The 26858-nt window shown below is 35.2% G+C and overlaps 1 protein-coding gene across 3 annotated transcripts in view; it reads left to right on the top strand.

Moving 5' to 3' along the window:
* ATP9B (ATPase phospholipid transporting 9B (putative)) overlaps positions 1–26858 on the top strand; it is a 153370-nt gene that overhangs the window by 68853 nt on the left and 57659 nt on the right. For all 3 annotated transcript variants that reach the window (XM_059851270.1, XM_059851261.1, XM_059851279.1), the window contains exons 9-11: positions 1022–1102; positions 7473–7548; positions 14553–14629. In XM_059851270.1, coding sequence (XP_059707253.1) covers positions 1022–1102; positions 7473–7548; positions 14553–14629 — 234 coding nt within the window. The remainder of the gene's footprint in view (positions 1–1021; positions 1103–7472; positions 7549–14552; positions 14630–26858) is intronic.

The following is a 26858-nucleotide window of genomic DNA, read 5'->3' as shown; positions in this document are numbered from 1 at the left end:
AGATTTCTTAGGGTTTTTTTTTTCTTTTGTTTATAGTATGCTGCCATCTGTTCATAGAAGCTGCTACCATACTGTCTTAGGTGTTTGTGAAGACGCTGTGCCCTTGAGTATAGCTGTATTATGATAACAAAGGTGCTGTAGCCGAGAGCAGAGCATGAGAAAAGGGAGATGTAAGTTGTAAAGAATGAGGAAGTAAGAATAACCAATAGACTGCTTAGCTTACAGAATATGCATGAGCTTGTTACGTGTTGTGCTTAAATGTCTGATGCTCTAATCAATAAACGAAGCTTGCTGATTCTCACATTGAAGTGTCACCGAGCCTCCCTCACTGCGACAGGTGTTTCCTGTTCTTCTTAGTTTTAGGCTAGGAACATTTGTGGATTGTTTGCTGTCATGAGTAGTGGTACCACATATATTAGACCAAATCTTATCAGACTAGTTTTGATGTATCCCTGAGTTTAAAGATTTGAGTAACCCTGTTGATGTAGTCAGGCTTTCCTGAAGCTGGTAGGGTTTTCTTGTGGGGTTTTCACTGGGGTGCTGGAGCATTCAAGAGAACTGAAATCCATTTCATTGTTGCCTTTTGTATTCAGTTGGCTTTGTCCTTGTTGGAAAAATATTTTTTTCCTGTTTCATTAAAAAACCCAACCAACAAACAAATCAACCCTTCTCCCTCCCCCACTTTATTTTGAAAAGGACAAATACCTGGAAAATATTGTAAGATTACACTATTAATAATTAAAATGGGGCTGGTAAAAGAAATTAGATAAAAATATCTAACTCATAAATGTAAAACAGTTTAGTTTTTGAACTATCAACACATTAAGGATATCAACTTGAAAGGGATTCCTCTATATAGCAAGATGTACTGGAAAATAACACCATGTTTCTTAGTTGGGTAAAAGTTGTGTGATCTTAGTTTGGGGTGGGTTGGTGGGGGTCATAAACTGGAATCTTTACCAGGTCTTCAACATAAATGATTATATTTAAGTAATAGTAAATACATTATTCTGTTTTACAGGATCTCTTTTCAATCAATGCTTATGTTTATGCTCAGAAGCCACAGCTGGATATCCACAGTTTTGAGGGTACTTTCACACGGGTAAGTAGTCCATGTAAATACATGTTCTACTTTCCTCTTTAATACCTCAGTCCTACATGTAGTGTCAACTTTATACCAGATTTTTATTTGGCTTTGCAGCAGTATTTTTTCATATGTTCCTGCCATGGCAATACTTCATATAAAAAATAACCTGTAACACATGTATGGCAGAAAACTAATGCATAGAGAATATCTGAAAAATCTGAATTGGAGAGTTGAATGTTTGTTGATTGACATCACTTTAATCTTTTTATGTGAAACTCTCTGATCAGTATACTGTTTCCAGGCATCTGATATATTGTTCATATATGTCAAAAACTGACAAGTTGAATAATAGCAGTAGCCTGAGACAATGCATCTGCTAGTTTATGTGCAATAAAAGTGTGCCTTGTTTAACAGCATTTCTGCTGTACTTCCAAAGTTCAGTTTTCTCAAAATGTAAAAAAAGCTTAAAGCTACTCATGGGGGCTTTGTATTGAATCTCTTCAACACAGATAATTATATTCAAAACTAATTATGAAAATAACAATGCAATAATATCTATGTCTTGTTTCTGTTGTTTTCAAAAGGTGGCCTGCTAAAGTTGATCTTTTAAAGCAGTGTCCTAATAGGTAGTAAATCTTTTTTTTTAAATAGATTTACAGTTTTGTAGCACTATGTTAGCAAATATAGTGATTGTTCTGTTTGTTTCAGCCAAACTCAGCGGTGTTAGACTCATTCCTCTTGATGGTTTGTTTCTAAAATAATTTGAGAGAATTAACTGCTGGGAAGGTAAAGAGAAGGGTTTTTTCCCCATGACTCAAATTGGTAATAGATTTTGTTTTGTAATTGGAATTCCAGTTCACAATTGTAAATACACTGATGAATGAGATACTGCAGTTGCTGGCTCTCTAAGACCAATTTATACCAGTTCCATAGTCCATGCTGCCTACAAAGTAAATGTCGTTTGTTCACACCTTCTAAAGCAGTAACCAACAGTGTTTACTTAAACCTTGTATTGACCAATTGTCCAAATGAAACTTCTATTAACAGCTGTAAATTCATATTATTTCTCTCAGTGGCTAAGTGTGTACTTTCCTACATATATCTTGAATTCTTTGGAATCTTTTTAACAACTCTGGAATAAGTAATTGAGACATTGGGAAATCATCACAGTAATTTGTGTTGTGGGTTGTTTGTACATGTCATAGGAGCTGTATGATTCAAATATCCTCGTGTGTGTAAATAACTGGCGCATTTTGTGGTTTCAGGATTGCATATATGGCGGGGTTTTTTGGGTGCTTCAGTGCAAGGATAGTTTAAACTGAACTTCTGTGTTCAGTTTAAAGTATCTAAGGGCATTGCCCTCAAATTTGATTCACAGTGAATCACACTAGAGATTTTTCAAAGGTTGGGTTTTGTTAGTGGTGTACCTTCTGCATTGTGAAATGCTGTTTTAGGACACTTGTTTACTGATTTATCTTTCTGCTTTTGCTGTGAGCCCTTGCTTCTTACAATAAATCAGTTCTTGCATCTAATTTCTATTTTATGTTAAAGCAAAAAAAATTAGTGTGCTTAGTGATGCTAATGCATACATTTTTTTTACTTAAGCATTGATGTTCAAAGAATTCTTGCAAGGGTAGGTTGACAGGGTAATAGCACATTGATTTTTCTTTTTCTTTTTTCCCCCCATTATGGAGACAGAGTACTAACAATGTAAAAGACAAACTTAGATAATTTCAAAAAGTATGTGTCCATAAAACAAACCAGAAACTTGGGAGCTCAGTGCTGGAGTTTTTATGAGCATGCAAGGTCTAAGTACAAATCTATCCACAAAAAACCTGGGAGCTGACAGAAGATATATTTCATAGAACACCTGCATAATCATGTCAGGAGGCATAAAAGCTTTGCTGTACTCTAGTGATATCTGCTAGCTTCACATGAAGCTGTTTTCCATTGTTCTCCATAGATTTTGGTGTGTTTTTCCATTGTTCACCATAGATTTTGGAAATGCAGTCAGGAGTGTGTGTCCTTGCATGATCATGTCTGGCCCTTGAATAATGGCATAAATTAATTCCTCTCCTCCTTTCACATTTACCAGACAGACTATCAAAAAACAATAGGTGAGCTAAATTAGTGTTTTGTGGAGATTTAGGAGATAGTTTTATTTGTTCTGAGAGCATCATCTATGTCTTTGCTGAGCTTATTTTTAAATAGTGGTGTACAGAACAAGGATGTAAACAGATATAACTGCTAGAGTTTTTCTTCTGTCTGATGCTCCTCTGTAGGCTTGATAAATGAGGGAGCAATTTTATTTAATGCTGAAAATCTGTTAAAAGACAATACAAAGTAACCATACTTCTTAACCCAACTTTTACTGGTTGGAGCCTAAAGAGTATTCTAGAGCATTACACCAGTGTGTATTGGCATAGCCAGTATTATTTAACTTTTGCTTACTTCTGTATAGGATCTTGGAGAGTCTCTCTTGCTTTTAACTTTGGCTATTTTTTGTTTAAATTTGGGGGTTACTTTCACTATTCCCTTAAGAATATTTTCCTTTTATTTCTTCTATATTGCAGCTCTGTTCTGTTCCCATAGTCTCTTCATTTACTTTGGCAATAGATCTTATTTTTTTACATTCTAATAGCAATCTTAGAAAACAAATGCCATTGAGTTTGGTTCAACTACTTCAATAATCTTTTACTTTTCATATGGTACAGAACTATGTTGTATAATATATATAATTTTTTACAATATAGCATCTTGTTTGATGCTTAAAATAAACCTACCCTGATGTAAAACCTGGTGTGTGTAGCTTTATTCATTAATGAGTAGAATCTCTGGCCTGATGCTAATTATACCAATGTTTTCTTGGATATGCCTTGCATTTTAGTAGAGAGAACATTAAGTCACTTTTTTCATTCGTGTTTATTAAAGAATTACCTGTTTGGAAGCAATGGTTGTGTTCACTTCAATCTGGCTTACTTTTATGTTGTCTCTGAAGAGAATGGCATTATGTTTTGCAAATCCTTTTGACTCCCCTTCCTTTATGCCAGCAGTAACAACTATACAGACAGCCTGACTAGGGAGCTAATGTGTATAGAACCTAATCTGACCCTGTCCAAAACACATGCCAGTAAAAGGAACATAGCCAGAAAAATTAACTGTGGGGTTGGGTTGGGGAAGGAATCTCTTTCAGTGATTCAAGTAAATTAATGTGTATTCCACTTTCCTACAAAAGTTGATGGTGGTTGTTGTACTGCATCCTGTGATTCAGGAACAGAGATAGAAAAGGTCAAATAGAAGTTGTACACTGGTTCACTCAAGGATTAGGGATTTTGTCTCAAAGACCTCACTTGTTATTTACAAAAAAATCTAAAAAATTATAGCTTTGAAAATTTTAGAATGACTCCTTGAAATTTGTCATGTTCTTTGTCAGCTGTATTATGAATTCATGAAAGGACTTTATGAAATTAATGATGAAAGGACTGAAAATGGGTTGTATTCAATTTTTATTTCACTGATCATCTTTCCTTTCTCACTGCACATGCAAGAGCTACAGACTAATTTCTGAAAAGCAACTATAGACAATTTAAACCTCTATGATCAATGCTGCTCACAGATTAAAAAACTGAGCCTGAATATGAAGCTTGAATATAATACTGAACTCCACTATTCTGGTAATGAACTTAATTTAGAACTCAAAGACCAAGAAACATACAGCTGCAAAATGAAATTCAACCCAGCAGACCTTAAGTGGAAACTTTGTCAGCTGGACAAAGAAGCCCTTGTATGTCAAATTTCTGCTATGAGAAAAAGTGATGGATTTCATTTAACCCAAAACATACATTGTTCTGTTAGTGTCAGAAAATTTGCAGTAATATCTCCTTTAACACAGGTCTGGTCTTACTCAGGAATTGCAGTTCTTGTCCTTCCCTGCTTCATCCATCCCTTCTATCTCTCTAGAAGTACAAATAAAAATAGTGTGAAATAGCTAAACTCATAACCCTTAAATGCACCTTGTATTTTTCATTTGAGTAACTTAGGACAAAAGAAAAATAAGGGTAAACCATCATCTGATTGGGCATGGAAGGTGTAATATTTTGGAAATGGATTGAACTGTAGAAAGCTGAAAATGTTAGGTGAGGGCATAATGACATGAAAGTATCATAATGAAATGAGCAGAAGATGAGGGATTGGCAGACCCTTCTGTGGATGAGCATGAGTGGACAGAGAGAGCTCATTTGATGTTTTCCTATTTTGAATGACCTAAAAGAAGGTATTTCACTAAATCTTGTAGCAGTCTTAGACATTGAACAAGTGACTTTTTCCTAACCCTGTTGTCAGCTCTCCACAATCATTGCAGGGCTTTTGATTTCTTCTTGTAATATGGAAGAGTTTCACAATTCAGTCTTACAATCTGCTAACTGAAGAATAAGGGAGAACAAAGGATTTACCTGGCTTAGTATCCTGTTCTTGACAATAGCCAGAAGCAGAGTGCTGGGAAGCAGAATGCAACGAGAGTAAGGATACAGTAGTTCCTCCTCAAAAGAGCCACCTGTTTCTTAACACAAGATGTGGGATATTTCCGGAGTTAGATCTGTTTTCTGTAAATAACTTGCAATGAATTTTCCTTCTCTAAACTTACCCAGTTCACCCTTGAACGTGTGTAACCTTTGAATATTGAAATTGGAGGAAGTTATACAGGCTAAGTACATATTTAAGAATGATTGCCTGTTGTTTCAATTTTGTTGACTTTATGACTTCTTTCTTCTTTGGTAAAAATAAGCAGCACCTATCCTCCCTTTTTAGGTGCTTGTTTCATAGATGTCTGTGATATTCTCCATTAGAAGTCAGGGTTATTTAGTCATATCTAGTAGAGAAGCTATGTTGACCTCCCTTATTGCTCTGTTTTAACATTTTCCAGTTATTTTTACTTTCTGTTTGGAATAAACACAAGAACTAATCACAGAACCCAAATAATTTGGGAACAATTGTAAATCAGACCAGGAATCTAAGCATTAAGATGTAGGAGTATAACAAATAATTCTTGCAGTAATAATTCCTGAGGTAAGAATCAAAAAATAATTCTCCTTTTTCTTAATTTAAGGCTAATCTTATAGAACATTAATGATTTTTCACAGAATATTCTGAATTGTAAGGGACACGCAATGATCATCAAGTCCAAATCTTAGTGAGTGACTTTTAATGGGGATTGAAGCCATAACCTTGGCATAATTAGCACCATGCCAAACTGAGCTAATCCCAAGATCATCAGAATATACGTCTTGATTCAAAATTGGTGGTTTTCTTATTAGGGCTAATTCCATATCTCCCTCTCTTCCCCTCTGTTTTTGACAGAATGGTTCTCCATGCCTTTTAAATAAATAACAATTTTTCCTCACTTAGGAGAGTAAGAACTGCAGTTTCCTTGCTATATTGGGATCTCTTGATCTATGCACAAAAAGTTATGTGTTTAATTGGAGATTTTTCTTTTTTTAGAAACAGAAATTTCTGTGCAGCTCATCCTGTGCTTGGTGGTTGTTTCAAAATAGAGATGAAAAATGGGTGTAGGTTTTGATTATTGACAATATGTGGAATTTATTGTGTACTTTGATAAATAAGTCATCTCCCCTTTCTTGCAAAATGTTTAGCGACAATCTGTAATTTGATCAAATACACTTGATTATCCTACCTCCTAAAGTTTCCTTTAGTTGTAAACAGCACATTTCACAGCTGCTAATGAGCAACAAATCTGTACATGCTCCAAATTGATTATGAGAGATTGTCTGTTTACAATCTGCAGATCATTATTGCTTGGGAGGAGAGAGGGGAGGAAAAAAGGGGATGTTTAAAGTGATCATGGAAGCAGTGTTCTATTGGAAGTTTTTTCCTTAGGAGTATATATTTTTTAAGCATGTGGTAAGATAATACAAGCCTGCATTTCATTTTAAAAGTTGCAATATTTTTCCCTGAAGTTTATATGATGTTAATCAGGTGCAAAATGATGATGACCATATCTTACTGTATGAATTATACATGATTCAAATACAGAACAGGGTGTTAATTTTTGGGAGTTAGTGTTCATTACTCACTTTAACTGCATGCTGTAACATACTGTTTTGCAGTTTGATACATCTGAGGGAAAGAAAATGTTACATTTAAAATACTTTTGACTAGTTCCTTTAGAATGATTGGATAGAAGTAATATGAACTTCAAACATTATTTCACTTTTTAGACAGTGTTTTGCATCTGTGTATGTGCAATGAATGCTATTATACAGTGATTGATACAAGGATGCAAGCATCCTGTGTCAGTTATTCAGATGGTATGACATGGTTCTTAACTTGTAATGCTGATTCACTTATTAGCTGTTCTTATTATTAACAGGAAGACAGTGATCCTGCAGTTCATGAAAGCCTAAGCATAGAAAATACATTATGGGCAAGCACTGTTGTTGCTTCGGGTAAGTGCTGCAATACAAAGCTGCTAATGTATCTAAATACTTCCAAGGAAATGCATCCTTATTTTTCAAAAGCCATTAATATTTCACATTGTAAAATACTTTTATCTTCCAGGCTATTAAACTGTTGCTTTTCTGCCTTCCCATTTGTTTTATCATGCTGCTCAAAATATTTTCATACATTTTTAATCCTCCTTAATAGCTTTGGGGGTTTTTTAACTTAAATGTTGGTCTTGCAGTAATACAGTCCCTTGTAGCCCACTGACGTCACTGACCTTTTTGATTAAATTAAAACTTTAAGTTGTAAGGTGCTCTATTCATTCACAGTGAATGTTTTTCCCTGCTGAAAAGCAAGGGTGGTTTTGCATTTTTTAGGAGTTTTTCTTCTATGTATACTCTGTGATTAGTATCTTCTATTAGGCAATGAGAGAGAGTAGATAAGTTTCAGAGAGAGTAGATAAGTTTCAAAGTTAGGTAATTTTAAAATACTGAGATCTAAATATTATGGCTGTTTCATGTATGTCCCAGATATTATACATGAGTACACATTAATACTTAGATGCTCTATTCAGACTTTAAGCCATTGTAACTTTTTAGTTTTTAGAACAGAAATTTATTTTCTTTCATTTTTGCTCTATGTAAGAAAAAGGCTGTGTTATTCTTCTGCATGAAGACTGAGAATAAGGAATTGAGAGAGCATGATTTCTAAAGAGAACTAGGATTTAAGATGGGGAATTGGAACTACTGGGAACAGCCAAGAAATGGGAAGAAAGTAAAAGAATCTCCAGCAAAATTGTAAAGTTAGTCCATACCATGAAGACTTCTTACATCAGTGAGGAGCCTGCTGGAAGGATGTAGGGAAAAGATGAATTCTGAGGAGGTAGCAAAGAAGTCTGTGACTGAGCACTCCTTTCCCAAGTGCTGAAAAGATAGTCATGTTCTTTGATTCTTAGTGTTTTTTGGTTTGATTGCACTGGAAAATTATTCTCTCTAAAACTGTTTGGTCAAATGGATGATGCCTAAAGTTGTCCTCAGTTAGGTTTTTAACTTAGGTAGCCAAGATCTTTAAGTTTGTATAAAAAGATGCTTCTCATGAATTATAAATTTCAATGCTGTCTAAACTTGGTTTGAGTTTCCTTTTCCTCAAATCTATGTGTGGAAGAAAACTGCAAAGAGTATGCAGTTGCAAATTCTTTAATTCTGAATCAGTACATTTGAATTTTAATTGAAAGCTGTTCATGTTTTCATTTCCATGGTAGATGATTTTGTTTAGAAGTGTAGCTATTGACTGATTGCTCTTGATCTGCTATCTAAATTTGGCACCTATATTAATGGAAACAGTTCTCCTCAAAATTTATACCTTAGGATAAGTTTGAGGTTTTTACTTCTGAGGGGTCTTGTGAAAGTTTAATTATTTATGAAGGACTTTAGCTCATTATTAATGATGGCAGTGGAGAAACATAGGAAAAGATAATTCTCTTGATGGGACATAGTTTTTAATAGTGGAATAAGACTTTAAGGCAGACTAAGGGCAAACTCACTGAACAATACAAAGTAAAAAATATTGAATGGCTCTTCAAGACTGCAATCCCTTCTGAAGGGAAAAATAATGTGATCAAGAAATGAAAAATAGTGCCGTGGTGTGCATACAGAAGTTACCTTGAATTTAGGTACCAGACAAAAAAATTATTTCCTTCAGTAACTGATTTTGTGACATTAATTATATCCAACCTTTGGTGTATCATTCATTTTGCTTACCTCATTTCACGTATTAACTGCAATTTAATACCATGGTAGTGTGCTTCTCTCATGTAAGTACTCATTGTCCTGTAGGGCAAAAATCCAGATCTTAAGAATTACTCAGAAACTATGTGGATGTAATTTTAGCATTTGATAGGATTAGCCCTTCAGCAAAAGCTAGGAAATTATTTCCTTCAGTCTGTTGCTTATCTAATAAGACATTTATAAGATCTTAGAGGTACACTGTGCATATAGTCATGAGGAAGACCATAAGGTAAAACATCTAGCAAATTGTTAAAATTCAGATGTTCTAGATCTGGTTGATAACTGATGTATCATTCAGTTGTTTCCATCTCAGTTCCAAGTTGAATGGACATAACTAAGTTAGAACACTTGATGCTGAGCTAATTAAATTTGCTTGAGGTTTTTTTTAAGTAGGTTTCATAATTGAATTTCCAAGATTTGTGACAACTGAAAATCTTAATAAAAATGCTGGTCACTGTCTGACTGCATTATAAACATAAATAAGCTGACTTGCTTAAACCTGCTGTGGAAGGATATCAAAGGTGGACTCTGCCTACACAAGTTTGCAGGTGCCTCTGCATTCTCTCCCCTAATAGTCAGTCACAGCCCTTAATTATATCTGAAAAATCTAGTGGAAGGATATGCTTGTGCACAGCTTCTATAGGTAAGTGACACTAAGATTCCATGAAAACAGAAGAATAAACGGCCTGAAGTGTGTGAAAGTGTGCCGTTTTCCTATTCTGTAGACAGCTACCTCACCCACACTTGTATGTGATTTCAGTGTCCTCACTGTCTGGATTCACAGTTCAGTTACACACATTTTTCACTGAAAAAGTCTATGACGTCTGTGTGCAATCCTAATAATTCTATTATATTCCACTTTGGTTCAAGAAAGGGGATTTGAGGCCTGAGTCCAGGTAGTGGAGGGTACAGTTCTGCCATGCAATATTTCCTGTACATCCCTTCATTTACCCTAAGACTCTTCAGTATGACAGTCTTTAATAATGTCTAGCTTGAAATGCTGCTCCCTCCAGTGCTCTCTAAGCAGCCTAGACATCATCTGTTACTAAGCTAAGCAAATGTGTGACTTATTGGGACCCTGTTAGACCCTTTCCAACCCCTTGTAGGTTGTTACAAAGTGTTCTGGGTCAACCTAGCACTATTATCTTGACATATTACTGACTGATGGTGTCAGTCTCAGGAGCGGAGAGAGCTACATCACTGACACCCAGGAAAGGAAAATGTACCTCAGTTGCAGATGCAAAGCCTTATTTAATTTTTAAAATGGTTTTATATAGGACATACAGAACAATTTTTGGGTGAGGGGGTTCTCCTCACAGTGATTAATAGATGTTGAATTTCCTGATAGTACTCTTTGACATATTACAAAAACCACATTGCATCAGGTAGGATAGCCCACTATGTCCAGGATACATGCCATTGCTATTTGTCAAGGTGATAGAGAGGGTCAAGGTTAGGCTGGCAAAAGTGCTTGGGGAATTATATGGGGAATACCTCAGAAAACTTGAGCTCTAGTTGCTGATGCCATGATAGTTCCAGAAGAGAGAGACCACAAATCAATTATTTCACAGATCAGTAACAGTAAATTTAAGTGTATAACGGTTTCAAGAAATCTTATCAACTGCATCTTGAATACAGATTACCAAAGCTCATGAGAATATCAGAATACTACAATAATGGATTCTACAGAGAAAAAAAAGCACCTATTGCCAGAGCAGTAGAAGTGACAAGAAAAGTATTTGCTATAATTTAAGACTTTTTTGTTTTCTTCATGAATTTTGGGAACCAAAACATTGATTCAACAAAATTGTGTAATTCCAAACAACTCAAGAATAAACTATTCCATGTCATTTTTTATATCAAAGTATAGTGTTCAGAAGAGTGAGGTTAATCAAATTTGTACATTTGGAAGGCATTTACTTTCCCTGGATTTAGTTTGTCTCTTTACCCCATAGAAGAGCAATAAGCTAAATGGGAGGGGGAAGAGGAATCCATTTTACTACACCTAAATATATACCCAGTTTCAAAACTGATAGTTTAGATATCTAAATGGAGATTCTTACTGATATCCAATCTGCAGGGGTTTTTGCCCTTTGCTGTAAAGCTCTAACAGAGACCTGCTGAGTGTCTGTGATGCTTATCCTAACCCTAAAAAGGACAAAGCTTAATGTACCCGGATCACACTGGAAGCCTCTGGCAGGGATGGAAATCAAAAGCCTTTTTCTCAAGTCCAAAGCATGCAGTCATCCTTTAGTTATTCTTTAATAAGTAAGGTAGGAAAAAATATTCTCACTGTTTCGCTTACAGGCAGTATTCTAGCAGGTTTTTAAAAAGTAACAGTAAGGCACAGAGTCTCTGTCATTCTTAATACCTGTATTATCACTGTGGAATTAATAACAGTGCCTGAAGGAAAGGAAATTTTGGTTAGTGAAAACTTGCAAAACTACTGTCCCTGGAGAAACACTTCTAAATATTAGCAAGTAACTTAAACCACTGAGTATTCTGAAAACCTCTTAGTTTATCTTCAATTAAATTACTTATCTTTCAGATCACTTGTGCTTGTGGCATCAATGACTGTGGTGTTTGTGCTTATTGAAAGCTTCGATAGGTTTCATTTCAGAAAGGGAGACAGGAAAGTTAGCAGTTAAATTTTAAAAAGCCTCAAAAAGTCCGCTACAGTATGGACTTCAGCTTTTTGTTCTCCACTTATGGTAATGATCAGTGTGGTTCAAATGCTGAACAAGATAATGCAGCTTTCTGAGAAACCTGCTGAGATACCTATTAAGAGAAGATTTGTATTAATGAAATTGCATCATCATTTTGGCAGATGTCAGTCTTGTGAAAGTCACTTTAGATAAAATCAGAACAATTTATATAAATGCACAGCTGTCAAAAGTGGTATTTTCTGCCAGCTTCTACCTACAACTTTAATTAATTTGAGCACACCCTAGTTTTTATATGGTTCACACAGTGAAGATATATGCTTGGGAGATACCAAAATTGGTATGATCACACACTGGATTCAGAGTATGCCTGGCTACCACAAGTCTGCTTTTCTTTTTTTTCTAGGTCCACATTTGTTCTAGTGGTATGTCCTAACTTCTCCCCCTGTCATTAAGCACTCCACCCATACCTATCAGTGATTGCCCAGTGTAGGAGAGCCAGTTTGCAGAGGTCCTGTACATAAAAATACGTGAGTTGGTGCTTTTAATAAGCTGAGGCTTGCAGTGCAGCTGTGCTTCTGGAAATCCCAGATTGGATTCAGTTCATGTTATTGGATACCAGAACTGTCCCTGCTGCAACCACTATGGGACAACAATGAAACTACAGATGGAGTTCCCTACACCAAACTACTTCAGATCTAAGGAACACTTAATTACCACTGATACTGTGCTAATGCCAGAAAGTTTAAATCTAAGATCAACAACTTGTTATAAACAGCAGTTTAGTCAGATCTAACCAAAATTCTGCTCTAAGTTCAGTAGTCAAAATGGAATTTATCTGACTTTCACCTTTGAAACCAACTTTTCAAGGAACAAAATATGAGATGAGTAGGACAGTATTTTTCTGAGCTGCAGCAGCCAGGCAAAGCTTTGTAGAAATGTGCCATGTGGAATATAGAGTCCTCCCCAACTTCTACTGAACAAAATAGCTGTGAAGGCAGAGCTTGCTGGAGTGTGCAGGAGGAGATTCCCTGCAGCATATTGTCCAATTCGTTCTGGCTATTGGACACAGGTCAGCTCAGGATCACTCCAAAATAAAGTGCCCCAAAGGGATATGTGGACATTGGTTGGAGACAGTAGAAAGGGTTCAGAAATTATGGATTAGTGACTATTGGAGGGAATTTTGGGGTGGCCTGGGCATTAATCAGTGGGCATGAGTAATGGTACTATGCATCACTTGCTTCACTTGGGTCTTTTTCTTTTGGGGGGAGGTGGGGTTTGGTGTTTGGTTGGTTGGTTTTGATTTTTGTTTTTTGGGGTTTTTTCTCCTCATTACAATATTTATAATCATTAATATTATCACAAGTATTACTACCACTGTTGTTATGTTTACTTTGTTTCAATCATTAAACCATTCTTATCTCAGTCCATGAGTTGTGATGACATTTTTTTGGTTTTGTTGGTTTTGTTTTCTTTTTAATTTTTTTTTCCTTGTTCTCCTCACCATCCTGTTGTTGGTGCTCTGGGGAGGAAGTGGGTGAACAGCTGCATAAAACTTAGTTGCCTGGGGTTAAACCAGGATTCTTATTTTTGAGTAAATGCAGACATCTTTAATGCAATCATCTTTCACTATCATCATTTTTGTCTTTGGGAGTTTCTTAAATTTTTTACAACTTGTTACACTGCAAGAGTAGTAGTAGCAGATCTTAATTGCGGTTCTAATTGCCAAAGACAAATTAAGTTAATGTCAGACAAACAGGTAACACTTCTACTTTTTTTAAAGTTTTCTGAGTAGGCAGTTTTTGAATAGTTATGTTTATAATTTCTTCATATCATAGTGACCACCAAAAAAATCACGTTATTGGTTGTATTGCCATAAAGCCATTTCAGGTTACCTTATGAAGTAATAGAAATAAGGGGAGTTTTTTATGCTAGAAAGTGTTATGTGACATATTAATAAAAGAATAGGTTTTTTTAATATAAAAATTAATTTAGTGATGCTGAAGCCAAATTTTCCTATACTATGCTGTAAAAATTGACTAAAAATAATTTCAAAATTAAAATGTTTGTAAGCTAATGAAGATAATATTTCTGTATAGCATTCTATCAAAGTAATTAATTGGCTGAACCAGATTTTACTTCATTATAGATGGCAGAGGTAGCAAGCAGTTGGGGTGTGATATGTTCAGCACCACTTTACTCATTTTTTATTCACTCTGCAGTTATTTATGCTGTCCTAACTTCTGAAAACAGTTGGAGGAAATTTCAAATTCAAATACAAGTTTCTAACCAGTTCCATTGGAAGTATTATTTCCATTAAAAAGAAGGAAAGCATGTGATCATCTTTACGGATGTTTATTGCAGAAGTTAAAATAATTCTTCATTTTGAATAATTCAAAAATTCTTCAAAATGAAAATCAGCACTCACAGGGTTATACAGAAATGTTGGGATTTTCTTCATACAATTGATTTATTTAAGGAACTAAATTAGTGCAAGTTTTAATTTGGGAACATTTTCTCTCATTTACTTGACACCTCTGGGTTTTGTTTGTTTTTCAGGAACTGTAATTGGTGTTGTTATTTACACAGGCAAGGAAACACGAAGCGTAATGAACACATCCAATCCAAAAAATAAGGTAAGTTAGTCTTACTGTGGAATTGCCAGATTCTGTTCTCAGAAAACTTAAAAAGAGATGTACCTAAACCCAAAAATCTAAAAGTTTTTACTGTGATATGTTTCATGTGTGCTGCTGCCTTAAATTTTGGTACAGTCTGCCACGGTCAACTTTTGAAAATAAAATTATTTTTCCTTTAGCTAGGATTGTTACAGGTAGTAATGGGGGTATTTGTCTTGGAAGTATCAGTGTTCATCTTCAGACCTTTATAATTCTGTCTCACAGGTAAATATTAATTTTCACTTCCCCCAGATTATTTTACTGTACAGTATTTGGCTAAAGGTAGACAGTAGTTTTAAGGAGTGTTTATAACAGAATACTAAAGTTGATTCAGGCTACCAGTGGTGGTAGAACAAGATACCTAATGTCCTAGTCACTACCCAGAACACTCTTTCAGGGATTTTTGCAAGCAATTAAAACATTTTCAAGAGATTTTTCTTTCAAGAAGATACCAGAGGTTTCAGTGCTTCCCTCTGTACAAGATTCTTTCAGTTCTAAACAAAGCAAATAGCTCTTCACTTAATCAGTAATGTTTCTAATGTAAGTTGGGGAGCACTCTCAATTTTTAAAGAAATAGAACTTCAGCTGTGGGCTGTACCTTACAACCTAAACCTGTGTTTAGTAAGAAGATAATTATATTAAGAAAGGAAAAAATTATTGCAAGACGTTTAGAAAAAAAAATCAACAGTGACAGGTTGCCATTTTCACGCCATTCATAATAAGTTGCTCTGAGTAGGAACATCAAGAGTGAAATGATAATACAAATTGCTTGAAGCAGTTATTGCAGTCCCCTGAGTGTATTGATTTGTGTTTCTAATAAAGAGATGCTTTTAAATGTCTCATTGACAGAGACAGGTGATATGTACTATTATGAGGATTAAGATGGCCTTTTATTATTTTAATCTTTGTAACATGCATTTTAAAATAATAGAGTAAAATGGAATCAGAATGTTTGTGGTGTATGGTTATTTTCTCTTCTACCTGATACAAAGATGAGCCCTTTAGTAACAGAATCTTTCTCTTAAGAATTCTGAACAACTTCTCACTATAAAGAATTCACACAGGTGTTTGAAATGAAATTATTTAATGTAGTAAACTGATAAGGAAGTATGCATGAGTGTAACATGCATTACCTAAATTCAACAGATTCTGGGGATTTATTAGGCTTTTAGTAAATATTAAATTTTTTGTATGTGACTATTTCAACAATAGTATTGGTGTGGAGATTTTGTCTCTGTGAACTGAACAACCATGTATAAAGACATAGCCAACATGTAACATGGCCAGTAAGGATGAATTTGGGAACTGAAACCAGGAAAACACTTACAGCTCTCACAGCTGAGTAAGTGATAAAATGGAGTACTGCACTGTAAAAAATAGTTGTCATCATTTTTAAGATGTAGTTTTAGCTGTACCTTTATTTTCAGTCTGAATCTTACTGTCTCTTTATCTTCTACCATGGGATGAGATTGATTTGCATACTTCTATATGATGAGACACTTGCTGTGTGTAGGGGATATTTTGTGCTAGCTAGCCATGCAGAAGGTAGACAGTACTCAGTTCATTCCTCCTCTTTGTGTTCCAGGATCCTCCTGTGTTTTCTCAAGCTTGAAAGTAATGGTTACATGTTAGCTAGGGTATGTAGCATTAGGACACAAAAGGAGGGCAAAGGGAGTCTAAAACAGCCTTCGAGAGAAGAAGATGTATTACATTTGAGAGATTAAAGATTTGAACATTTAAAAAAGAAATTAGCATACAACTTGAAACAAAATTAAAATTAAATTGATCATTTTTGCTCTTGCTGCAAACTTGAGAGGAAATAAGTCTGCAGGCTTTTCTGCTTTAAAAAAGAATTGTTTGAAATACTGTTTGAAACCAGTTTTAAATGGCACATTGTCTCTCTCTGCTGCTCTTTGAAGACAAATAAAAATAACATTTTAGAGATTTTCCTGTACAACATGTTGATACACTCTTGTTGGGAACATAGTTCAATAATGCTGGTGTCCTCTTTCTCTGGGAGAAAGCAAACAATGAGATCTATGATTTCCAAATTACACTGTCAAGCTGAAACTCATAAGTCCAGAAATAAGCAAGAAATTCATGGGCCTGACTCTTTTATCAGTACTCTCTTCATTGAAATACAGAGAAGTGCTACAGCTATATTTTTTGCTGGAGAATAACATTACTGCTGTATTTCATATTATAATTTTTTTTTCTAATGGTAGATTTTTAATTTGCCTTCTTAACGCTAGATGCTTTTTGAATGGACCAATATTAAAATTTAAATATGCAGACCTGCTCTATAAATGCTCAGCAAAGACTAAAACTGAAATAAGTTTAGGAAAACTTGCATAAGAAAAATTGTGAAATTTATGTACCTGTTCAAGCATGGGATTTATCTGTATGTTAAACTTAGAAGGATTTATTGTGTTTGCTGAAGTATTCAGTCATTCAAGCAACAATTTTCTTAACTTAAAGTCAACGCTTACTTGTTTTATTACAATTGTAAAAATTGTTTCATTGCCTAAGGATGCAAACACAGTCTGAAAAACACAAAGATTGAGAGTGTAGAATTTTCTTAATGGATCAATTCAATATGTTTTTAATTCCAACAATATAAAGAAAAATTATTTCTGGCAAGGTTTAATTTCAGTCTAAAATGATATATGTTCTGTGCTTCAGATAAATGTGGAAGTGGTAACATCAACATTATAGTGTAATGACTCTCTGCATTTTACCTCATTGGCAGTCACATCAGCTTACTCAGGAATGCAGTTCCAGTCTTTAAAGAAAAAAAAAAATCAGATTGAATTGTGCTCCTCACAATGCTGTAATCAGTAATCAATCCTATTTGGATAGATATTCTTAAACCTTGGCTTTCTGGATGAAGTTGGACTTGTCAATGCTAAAGGTCATTTATAGGTGTTAATTAACCAAGAGGGAAATTAACAAACTAAGGTTATTTATTTATTTTGTCTGGCATTTTGCAGTGTTCTCATTCTTCTTTAAAGTGCAGAACAGTTTTTTGTTATCTAAATTCAGAGTTGCTTTTGCAGCTTTAGTCTTCATAGAAAGCAAGAATGTTGGTGCCACCCTTCTGCAAATGTGACTTGTTTCCATCAATGGAAACAGATTTTTGGGGGTGAAGTTAAAAAACTACAGTATCCTTGGCAGGAGATGGAAATAAATTCAAGGTAATGTATTTTGGGTACTAAGATGGAAACATTAAAGTTTCTTGGACTTTGCAATATATATACACCCAGAATGTACACAGTAATGCATCAAAATTAGTAGAAATTATCTTAAATGGAACTGCTGAGAAATCAGTAGCCTCTCTAAAGGAGCTACAGCATGTAATCTGCCTAGTGTGCTTCAGATTAGTATAAAAATAGTTTTAATGTTGCTAATCCTTACAAGCAGCATTCAAAATACTTTTTCTCCCCCCTTATTTTATGGAATTCTACATCTGCTGTTAAATTTTAACATCAGAAGTAAAACTTCATAGTAACCATTTAGTGTTCATCAAAATAGTAATATTGTTTTTACCCTAATTCTTAACTAGCCTGAAAGTTAACTACCTAACTACTCTTGTGGTTCCTGCTTTTGTTGCTTGTTTGCTGTTTTGATTTGGTTATTTTAACATATGAAAATCTCAAAAGGGTGATTGGTATTTTTTTCCTTTTTGTGTGTATATGTTGCCCTTGGTTATTTGAAAATGGCCTTGCTATTCTAGTAAACTGAGGCAAAATTACTTTGCTGCTCTCTCTCTCTCTCTCTCTCAGTCTCTCTCAGTCTCTCATTCTTTCTCTCCTCCCAAAAAAGTTCTTTCTGGTTTTTTGTGACCAAATTTACTTCTCTGTGTTTAAAAGGCTTTTATCTATGCTCTTTCTCCATTTTTATGTGGATGGTTTTTGAAAAATATTTGCTAAAAAAAGGCTAACCCTCCCTCCAACTCTTTTTTTGAAGTGCAACGGAGTGGCTGGAGCAGATTCATGTGGTCCCAGAAACTGATGCCACTTCACCAATTTCCCTGTTCAGCATAGCTATTTCAATACTCAAAATATATGGTTCTTCTGCCTTGACACATTTTTTTGCATGACAATAAATTAGGTTGTCCAGCATCTTGTTAGTGTCATTAGTAAGCCATTGTTGTCTCTTCTACCCCAAAGGCTGACATTTGTTAGTCCAATTTGTATTTCTGTTCAGGGCTTCATAAGGGCATTGACTTTATCCTGCTGCTACATTGTTGTGCAAGAGCCCAGTAATTTCACTTGCATTTTTTTTTTACTAAATTGGTAATTTCATGTTCCTAGTCTGTTTGAGAAGAATGGTTTTCTCTGGCTGTATGTCTGAAGGGTCAGAGTTAGAACAGAACAGTGAAAACTGTTACACGGCTCTTCATGGCAAATGTTAGGGATTTATAAGAAAAATGTTTGTGCAGCACTTTTTAATGGAGTATAGTCTGCTGTAGTTAATCCCCCTAAAAACTTCTCTTTGTATTGGATAAAACTAAAAAAACTGTCACCTACAGGTAGTATGTAGGTGACATGCTTAGTTTGTCCCCTGACACAGAGCTTCTGTCCAAGGAAGTGCTTAACTACCAGCTTCCCATGAAGTATGAGAATCCTTTTCTTGGTGTACAGGAGAATTTGTGGGATGAGGACACAGGGAAATACATATCATGTAGTGTTGTTGATGCTTTTCTCTCCATGTGCTGACATCTCTGAGCAAAGGAAGGAGTGTAGCACCTTGAAAAGCCTAGTGTCTCTCAGCAAGAGAGATGGAACAGTGTTGGGTAAGGAGGAAGACAGAAGGTACTTTAAAAGTTTGGAAAGAAAGGGCTAAATGGCAATGGAGGCACCTTTGTTGTTCCAAAATTAGAATGTAGGAGTGTTGATGCTTGGAAGCAGTCAGCAGCGTTTTGGCAAATCAAAGACAAAATTTTTGTGTCCTTTACTCTGAGACAGAGAGAACATCTACCTACTATAATTATCTTTAACACCATTAACTGAAATAGCAAGAGTGTAGAAGTGGGAATTTCAATCCTTAGATGACTAATATGGAAAAAGAATAATTCCACATAAAGGAGCTGAGGTTTTCAATTTTCTTTGATATATAGAAAACTGGAAGAGTGCTAGATTTATTCCATGATTTTAAGACAAGAAGAAAACAATAAGACTGGAAGCCTTGATTGACTTCCTTGAGTGTGTATGTTGACAAAAAATCACTTAGTGCAGTCTGTTGTGCTGGGGTGTTTTGTGCACTCATGTATTTTATTTACAGCATGCTGCTTCTTTTCAGAGACTTGGTGGGGCACTTTTTATCCTCATTAGCAATGCTTTTCAAGTAGTGGTGTATATATTTTTATTCTCTTCTTCTTTACATTGTTCTCCTCAAAAGAAACAAAATGGTAGTACTACAAATGGCAAACTGAGGCACAAGAGATAAAGGAGGTGGGGTGGGGGGAAAGCAGAAGAGCCACAAAAGAAACAGGAAATGAGAGTGGTCAGTTTAAGGTATTCAATTTCATTTCTCATCCAACCTAGTTGAAAGTTTTACAGTACTCTTAGGTTTCAAAATCCACTAATTTTGGGGTTGTGTACACATGGTGTATATGGGTTTTTCTGTGTGATTCCTGTGGCCTTAAAGTTGATCCTCATGTATTTTCTTTGGCATCCTAAAATAATTAGATCATCACTTGCTTATCTGATTTGCTGTTATATCCCCAAGCTAGAGAAGTTGTTCCACGATGTGGCCTGCTATCAATTCACAAGTTAAAGTTACAGAATAACCTATGTCCTGACTTCTTATTTGTTCTGAAACCAACGACTAAACGTATTGTGCAATTGCTATACCAAGGCATGTGATAGGTCTTTCCTGGCAGCATGTAAGTTGTGTGGTACACTGTGTTGCCGTGTGGTGCCTGAGGCACTCAGCCTGAATGCTGCTCAAGGACCAGGCTGAAAAGCTTGGCTGTGCTGTGTTAAGGTACTGCTGCTTGGGACATGGATGTTGAAACGCTGTCCTTTTTCAGTTGGTGCCACTCGCTGTTTACAATCCTACTGCAAGGAAAAGGCAGCAATATAGAGTTTAGTTCTAAACAAAGTCATTGCTATACAACAATATACAGAACAAGTGAGGGAATGGCTCTTCAGTAGTGAGAGAGAATTCTTACTGTACTCTGGGTATACTCCTGTGTTTACTGTGTATTTTAGAGTTCATGCCAAACTCTACCACTGATTTTGTAAAGCCATATAATTTATTCACAGCTGTAAAATTCCTACAGTGTTAAACTTATTCCCTGTTGCAAAGCTGTAGAAGGATAAAAATTGATATGTGGCAGAATATTAATGGCAAGCCACAAACCATGTCTAACTTGGAGTCCTAAATTCTGGTGATTCTCATCAAGAATGTTACTTGATGTTCTGTGATATCTCTCTTCCCATTTTAGAGACTCCCATTAAAAAGTTTCTTGGATTTTTTTATCTTAGTATTTTTAGAACATAGGTAGGTTAGAATTTGTCTCAGTAGTTCAATGTCATTTCACACTGGTGTTTAAGGAAGGATCAGTGGTGGAGTATACAATTTCTGAAGTACTCTATTAATTTATTAAAATAGATTAACCTCACAAAACAGTCAGAACAATTCTTAAAATTGATCAAGTTATGGGATAGCAACAGTATACTATTCAGCTCATTCACCAGAAATTACATGTATTTTACCTGGGGCAATCTAAGCTAAAATTAATGATTTATGGTAAAATCAAGAAATCATTTGAAGTGTTGTCATTCTACAGGAGACAGTGCAAAAGGGAGATTCCCTGATTTGGCTTGTGTGGAATAACCCAGTAAGCTCTCAAAGAGGCAGACCCTGCTGGCTATTTCCTCTCAGCTGCTGCCTCCACTGCTGCTAATCAGCTGAGGGAGCTTGCTTCTACCTTTACATTGCTCTTTATGGCTTTGTTGCCATTCAGAATTCAACCATGCCCTTGGCAAAATTCAGCTGCTGAGAGATGAGAGTAGGGACAAAGGGCACGGCCTCTCAGAGGGTACTTGGAACCTCATCCCATGGCTTAGGACTGCACCATTTTCAAAAGGCTCTACCTGCAAGGCCTTGCTAGCTGTGAGCAAGCCAAAGTGGTGGCAACTAAAATACTGATGTTGTGGAAGGAGACTGCTGTGCATTTTCCTACATTAGGGTTATGTTCTGTGCACTTGGTGTTTGTTAATAAGAACAATCACAGTCAGCACTTTTTGTGGTTTTTTTTTTTTTTTTTTTTAATTGTGTGTATTTTATTGGCAATCTGAAACCTCATTTTTGGAATTATTTTTTCATTAGTTAAGATGCATGCAAACACATTTCTTTGATGTATAGTTCCAAAAACTTGATGCTGCAACTGTGTAGAAAGTCGGGTGTGCGTAAGGTCCTTATGAGCTCTAGTTGTTATTAGGAAAAGCCTATATAATGTCTTTTGCATAATTTTCATTATTTCTGCAATTATTTTCATATTTTCTGAATAAGCCTAATTTTTTCTAATATGGAAAGGAACTCTATAAGAAAGAATAGAGATACTAGTTTTAGTGATGGTTAAGTTGAAAGTATATTGATAATTATTTTTTACAATTATTATGAAAGTGGAATGTCACAAATGTTAGAAACTAGGTTGTTTAAGACCTACAGAGCATTCTTAGAATAGATGCTCATCCAATTTTCAAAACTTCTATTTGGATGCTTACAAGCATTAATTATTATTTACTGTTATTATTGGATAGCCTTCTCTTTGTGTAGAGCAAGTATTTTGAGGTTTTTGTGTGACTCAATAATTCATGCAACTGAAGTCTCATGTATTTCTCTAATTAATGGAGGCTCAGAAACCAGCATGATTCACGTGACCTGAAATCTTAGTCTACAGTGATGGATATCTAGAGGGAAAGTTCTCTCCATATCAGAACATAGTATTTGTTTTGGTGTAGGCTGAACATAGTGATCATAACTAAGATAATTTACTGGGTTGTGTTAGATGCTTGAAGTAACAAGCTTGTCATAACCTTAACAAATACAGTCTTTGCCCTTCTTTTTTACCTCAGTTCAGAGAGCAAGCCTGTGATACACTGAGCATTAAAATCAGCATTCCAGCTAGTACCAGATGAAAATAATGTGGTTTAGATTGGGGATTAGTTTGTAAAGAGTGGATTGCTTTTCATATTCTTAAAGCTCATTTCCTTCCCATCATATCTTTTGGAATGCATCCCAAAATACTGTTTATACAAAACTGCATTCAGTGTCATTTCTTTTATGATTTGGAGACATTGTGGAATCTTTTCTTAATCTCATAGTCTCCAAGGAATCCACTCAAATGTTTTTTTTTTTGTAAAAGCAAAGATAGATGACTTGTGACTCAGCTCAAGAAAGAAAATAAGATTCTTACTGATGCTTACTGGGTTTGAGGGATGGGCTTTTTTTGTTGGTTTTTTTTGTTCTGCCTATCACATAGAGCTCTTTTTCTAGTCTAAGTTTGTCAGTGGTTGGACAGTTGTTTATTTTGGGTTTTTTGAAAGAACTGTTGAAAAACTTTTTGATTCAGTTTGTTGTGATTCCCTACTATATGTATGGTCTCTGGAAGAGATTCAGCCAGCACCAGTCCTCTGCTTTGTATTCAATACATCTTTCTTCTGACTACCTTCCCCCTTGCCTTGTTCTGCTTCTCCACCCTGTCACTCTGGTCTGTCTAATACTTTCACTAGTTCCACCTATTTCTTTTCTTTCTTTTCTTTCTTTTCTTTCTTTTCTTTCTTTTCTTTCTTTTCTTTCTTTTCTTTCTTTTCTTTCTTTTCTTTCTTTTCTTTCTTTTCTTTCTTTTCTTTCTTTTCTTTCTTTTCTTTCTTTTCTTTCTTTTCTTTCTTTTCTTTCTTTTCTTTCTTTTCTTTCTTTTCTTTCTTTTCTTTCTTTTCTTTCTTTTCTTTTTTTCCTCCCTCCCTCCCTCCCTTTCTCTCTCTTCCTTCCTTCCACCACTTCCTCCCTCCCTCCCTCCCTTTGCACATCTTACGCATGCTTGTTTTTTCTCTGGCAAGGTAGTACATTTATGAAGAAGGAAGTTTAAGTCTTTGATCAACTGAAATTATCACATAATAATCTGTCACAACTTGTTTACCTTGGAAAATGCTGTCTTGGTTAGTGTGCACTCATTTTGTGATGATAAAAGATGATGATCCTGGTTCACCTCTTCAGCTCTTACCTACATTTTTCCATGGGTTCCTTCTTCCTTAGCCTATCCAGCCCTGTCACCTTTTAAAGCCACTTTTATCACAACTCATATATCTTTCATCTGCTCTGCTATCAAGTTGTTGGCTGCAACTTGTGAATGCATGGTTGATTTTTTAACAGTTTTGTGCACGAGAAGAGATTCCCTGTAAGCAGCGGAGTAGCCATTTCATTGACCTTATCCATACATATGTTTGAAATTCCCAAAGGTTCTCTGGTTGTATGTCCACCTCTAAGTCTCACTTTTGGGGTTTTGTTTCAGCTATTACTGTATCATTACTTTCTCCTTTGTGCTCAAATCAATTTGTCTTTCCTTGGTTTGTTGAGGTAGTTCATGCAGTACCTAGTGCAGCGCTGTGCTCCGTCTAAGAGGATCTCACCCTCAATTTGCAGCTAAAAAAAATTGAAGCAAATTTGTGTGTATTTGTAAATTTGGAGGTTGTGGGAATTAATATTTGTAAATGAGATACACCTAATTGTGTTTGAGCTGTGAAGTAGCACTTTTAAGGGCACAGTAGAAGTGTGGAGGGGCATCCATTAAAGTGTTGTATTCCACATATGAATCTTCCCCTGGCCTTTTTTTCCTCTTGCATTGAAGCATGTATTCAGTCAGTATCTTACTCTTGCACTGAAGAAGTGTGTTTATGTGTCCCCTCCTTTGGGACACAGGTTTGAATTGTTTAGCAGATACATTAGCTGATGTTCCTACTAGTTTTGTAATGACTCTCCCCATTGTGAGGTTAAGATATGCTCTGTATGCACTGTCTTACTTTTAAATGTATTTAATTCTGTAAACACTAGGTGAGCTTTTAATGCCTTGCATAATATTTTATATTCTATTTTGACATTCCAATTTTCTTTAAGAACCTGAATAATTTATTTCTAAGCACTGAAGTGTTTTATAGTTGTACTGCACAACAGTTTCCTTGTGGAAGGTCTGCTAGCTTCCAATGACCCTTAGCTACCATCTGGTAAAAATTCAAAGTGCTTCTGTCATCTGCTGCTAATTGCTGTCACCTGCATATTGCAGTCACTGAGCAACTTGGAGTGCAGTAAAGCAGGAGGCATACTGCTTTCTATAGCTGCAATCTATCCATAATACCCATGATTTCTTTATTAATATTAATTTAATAATAAAAGAAGTGCATGCCTCATAAAATGATATAAATTAATATAAATGACATTTCATGTTTATTTTAGTAACTTTCAGGGTTTAATCTGACATTCAAAAATGTGTGTAGATTTGTATTATAAATATATTTATTATTTCGGTATTCTTCAGCCTGTTTATTCTGCTGAGATTGTTCAAACTGAATCTTACAGAAGGGTTCTTTAATCTTTTTTGTAAGCTGATAAGCTTTAGTCAGGGCACTAGCCTACAGCACCATATTATATTAATGTATTTTACTTGTAATTTAGAGAACAAGAAGAATATCCTGATCTGAAGGCTAAACTGTCCCCTGTGGCACTTGCACAGCTGATAATCGTGAACTAGAAAGATGTGTATATCAAATAGTTTACAAAATGAAGCCAGCTGTGTTTCCCTACATACTGTGGCTTCCTGACATGCATCATTAAACCTTATTAGCTACTTCCTTTTACAAAGATTCTTGTAGTCTTGAACATTGCATATTAACATTTTCTGCCCCTCCAACTGGAAATTATTTGCTTTATTGTAGAGTGTCAACTTGCTCTGGTTTCTGATATGCGTTCTAATTGGTACTTTGGAGTATAATCATAGTGAAATACCACTCAGTGCATTTCTTTATTTGGAAAATTAATACAGACCTTTTCACTTCGTCTGTCAATCTGTGCAACTTTTCACACAATTCCCAACTGTTGGGATTGCTTGCAAACCATTAAGTATGAAGTGGTTCATAAAATGTCTTTAAGAATATAAGCACAAAAAGAAGGAGTTGACTTTTATGGTAAGATTTTTTTTTTGTTGTTGTTGCTTGCTTAATAGAAATAAAGCTATTTCAGCTGATAGATTTAATGATGTAAAAAACCTCAAAAATGTAGTGATATTATAAAGTTAATTTTTGTTGTTCAGATGAGGCTTTGTTTAATAAAACCACCATCCTGCACACATGCACACACACGCACCACTTGATTGCGGAATTGTGAAAATTAAATTCAGCTCTTAAACGCCAAGAAAGCAGAATTTTTGAAATATTAATCTCTCTGTGGGTAAAAACAGATTTGGAATTAAGTACAAAAATCAAAATATGTATTATGCATATGCATTTGTACATATTTACAGCTCTTTTGTATATCTGACTAGAAAGACAATTAAATACTTTTGATCTCTTTGGACAACATTTTGGAAAATATTATTCCTGAACCTTATTTGTTTGTATGATCCCAAGAATAATTTCAAATAAACATGTTCCGTTAATTGTCTTGAAATATATTTTCTGTTTATTTTAGGACAGGAGGCACTAGTAACACAGACATTATATAGATTATGAATAATATGTAACTGTATAAAGAAAAAAAATTAGGAACCATCCTAAAAACCTTTTTGTTGATATTCCTCATCTAAAAAGTTTGATATTTGTTTCCGAAGGACAGTTTTATTTGTAAACACATCAATGCATTGAAGTTGAGCTAGAAATTTTAGAGCTCAGGTCATAATTTCTTCTACTTATTTGAGTCTGAAAATTGATGTTTTTACATAATATTAGTAAGAAGTTGCATGTCAAATCTTATCTAGAAGTCTTCACTGAGGAAATTTGTTTTTTATGTCCCTTAAATGGTTGTGGACATTTGTTCTGGATTTATTTTGGGTATTTCTACTCAGACTTGAAGAAGGGTCACTCCCCTTTCTCGGGCATTTTTCCTTATATTCTGACATTTAATAATCTTTTAGGAGACTACTGATGATTTCCCACTGTATGGAGCAGCTTTCAAGCTCCTGTTTAATTTT

The sequence above is a fragment of the Haemorhous mexicanus genome, chromosome 1 (assembly GCF_027477595.1).
Source record: "Haemorhous mexicanus isolate bHaeMex1 chromosome 1, bHaeMex1.pri, whole genome shotgun sequence".
NCBI lineage: Eukaryota > Metazoa > Chordata > Aves > Passeriformes > Fringillidae > Haemorhous > Haemorhous mexicanus.
This window is presented reverse-complemented; position numbering and strand designations above follow the sequence as displayed.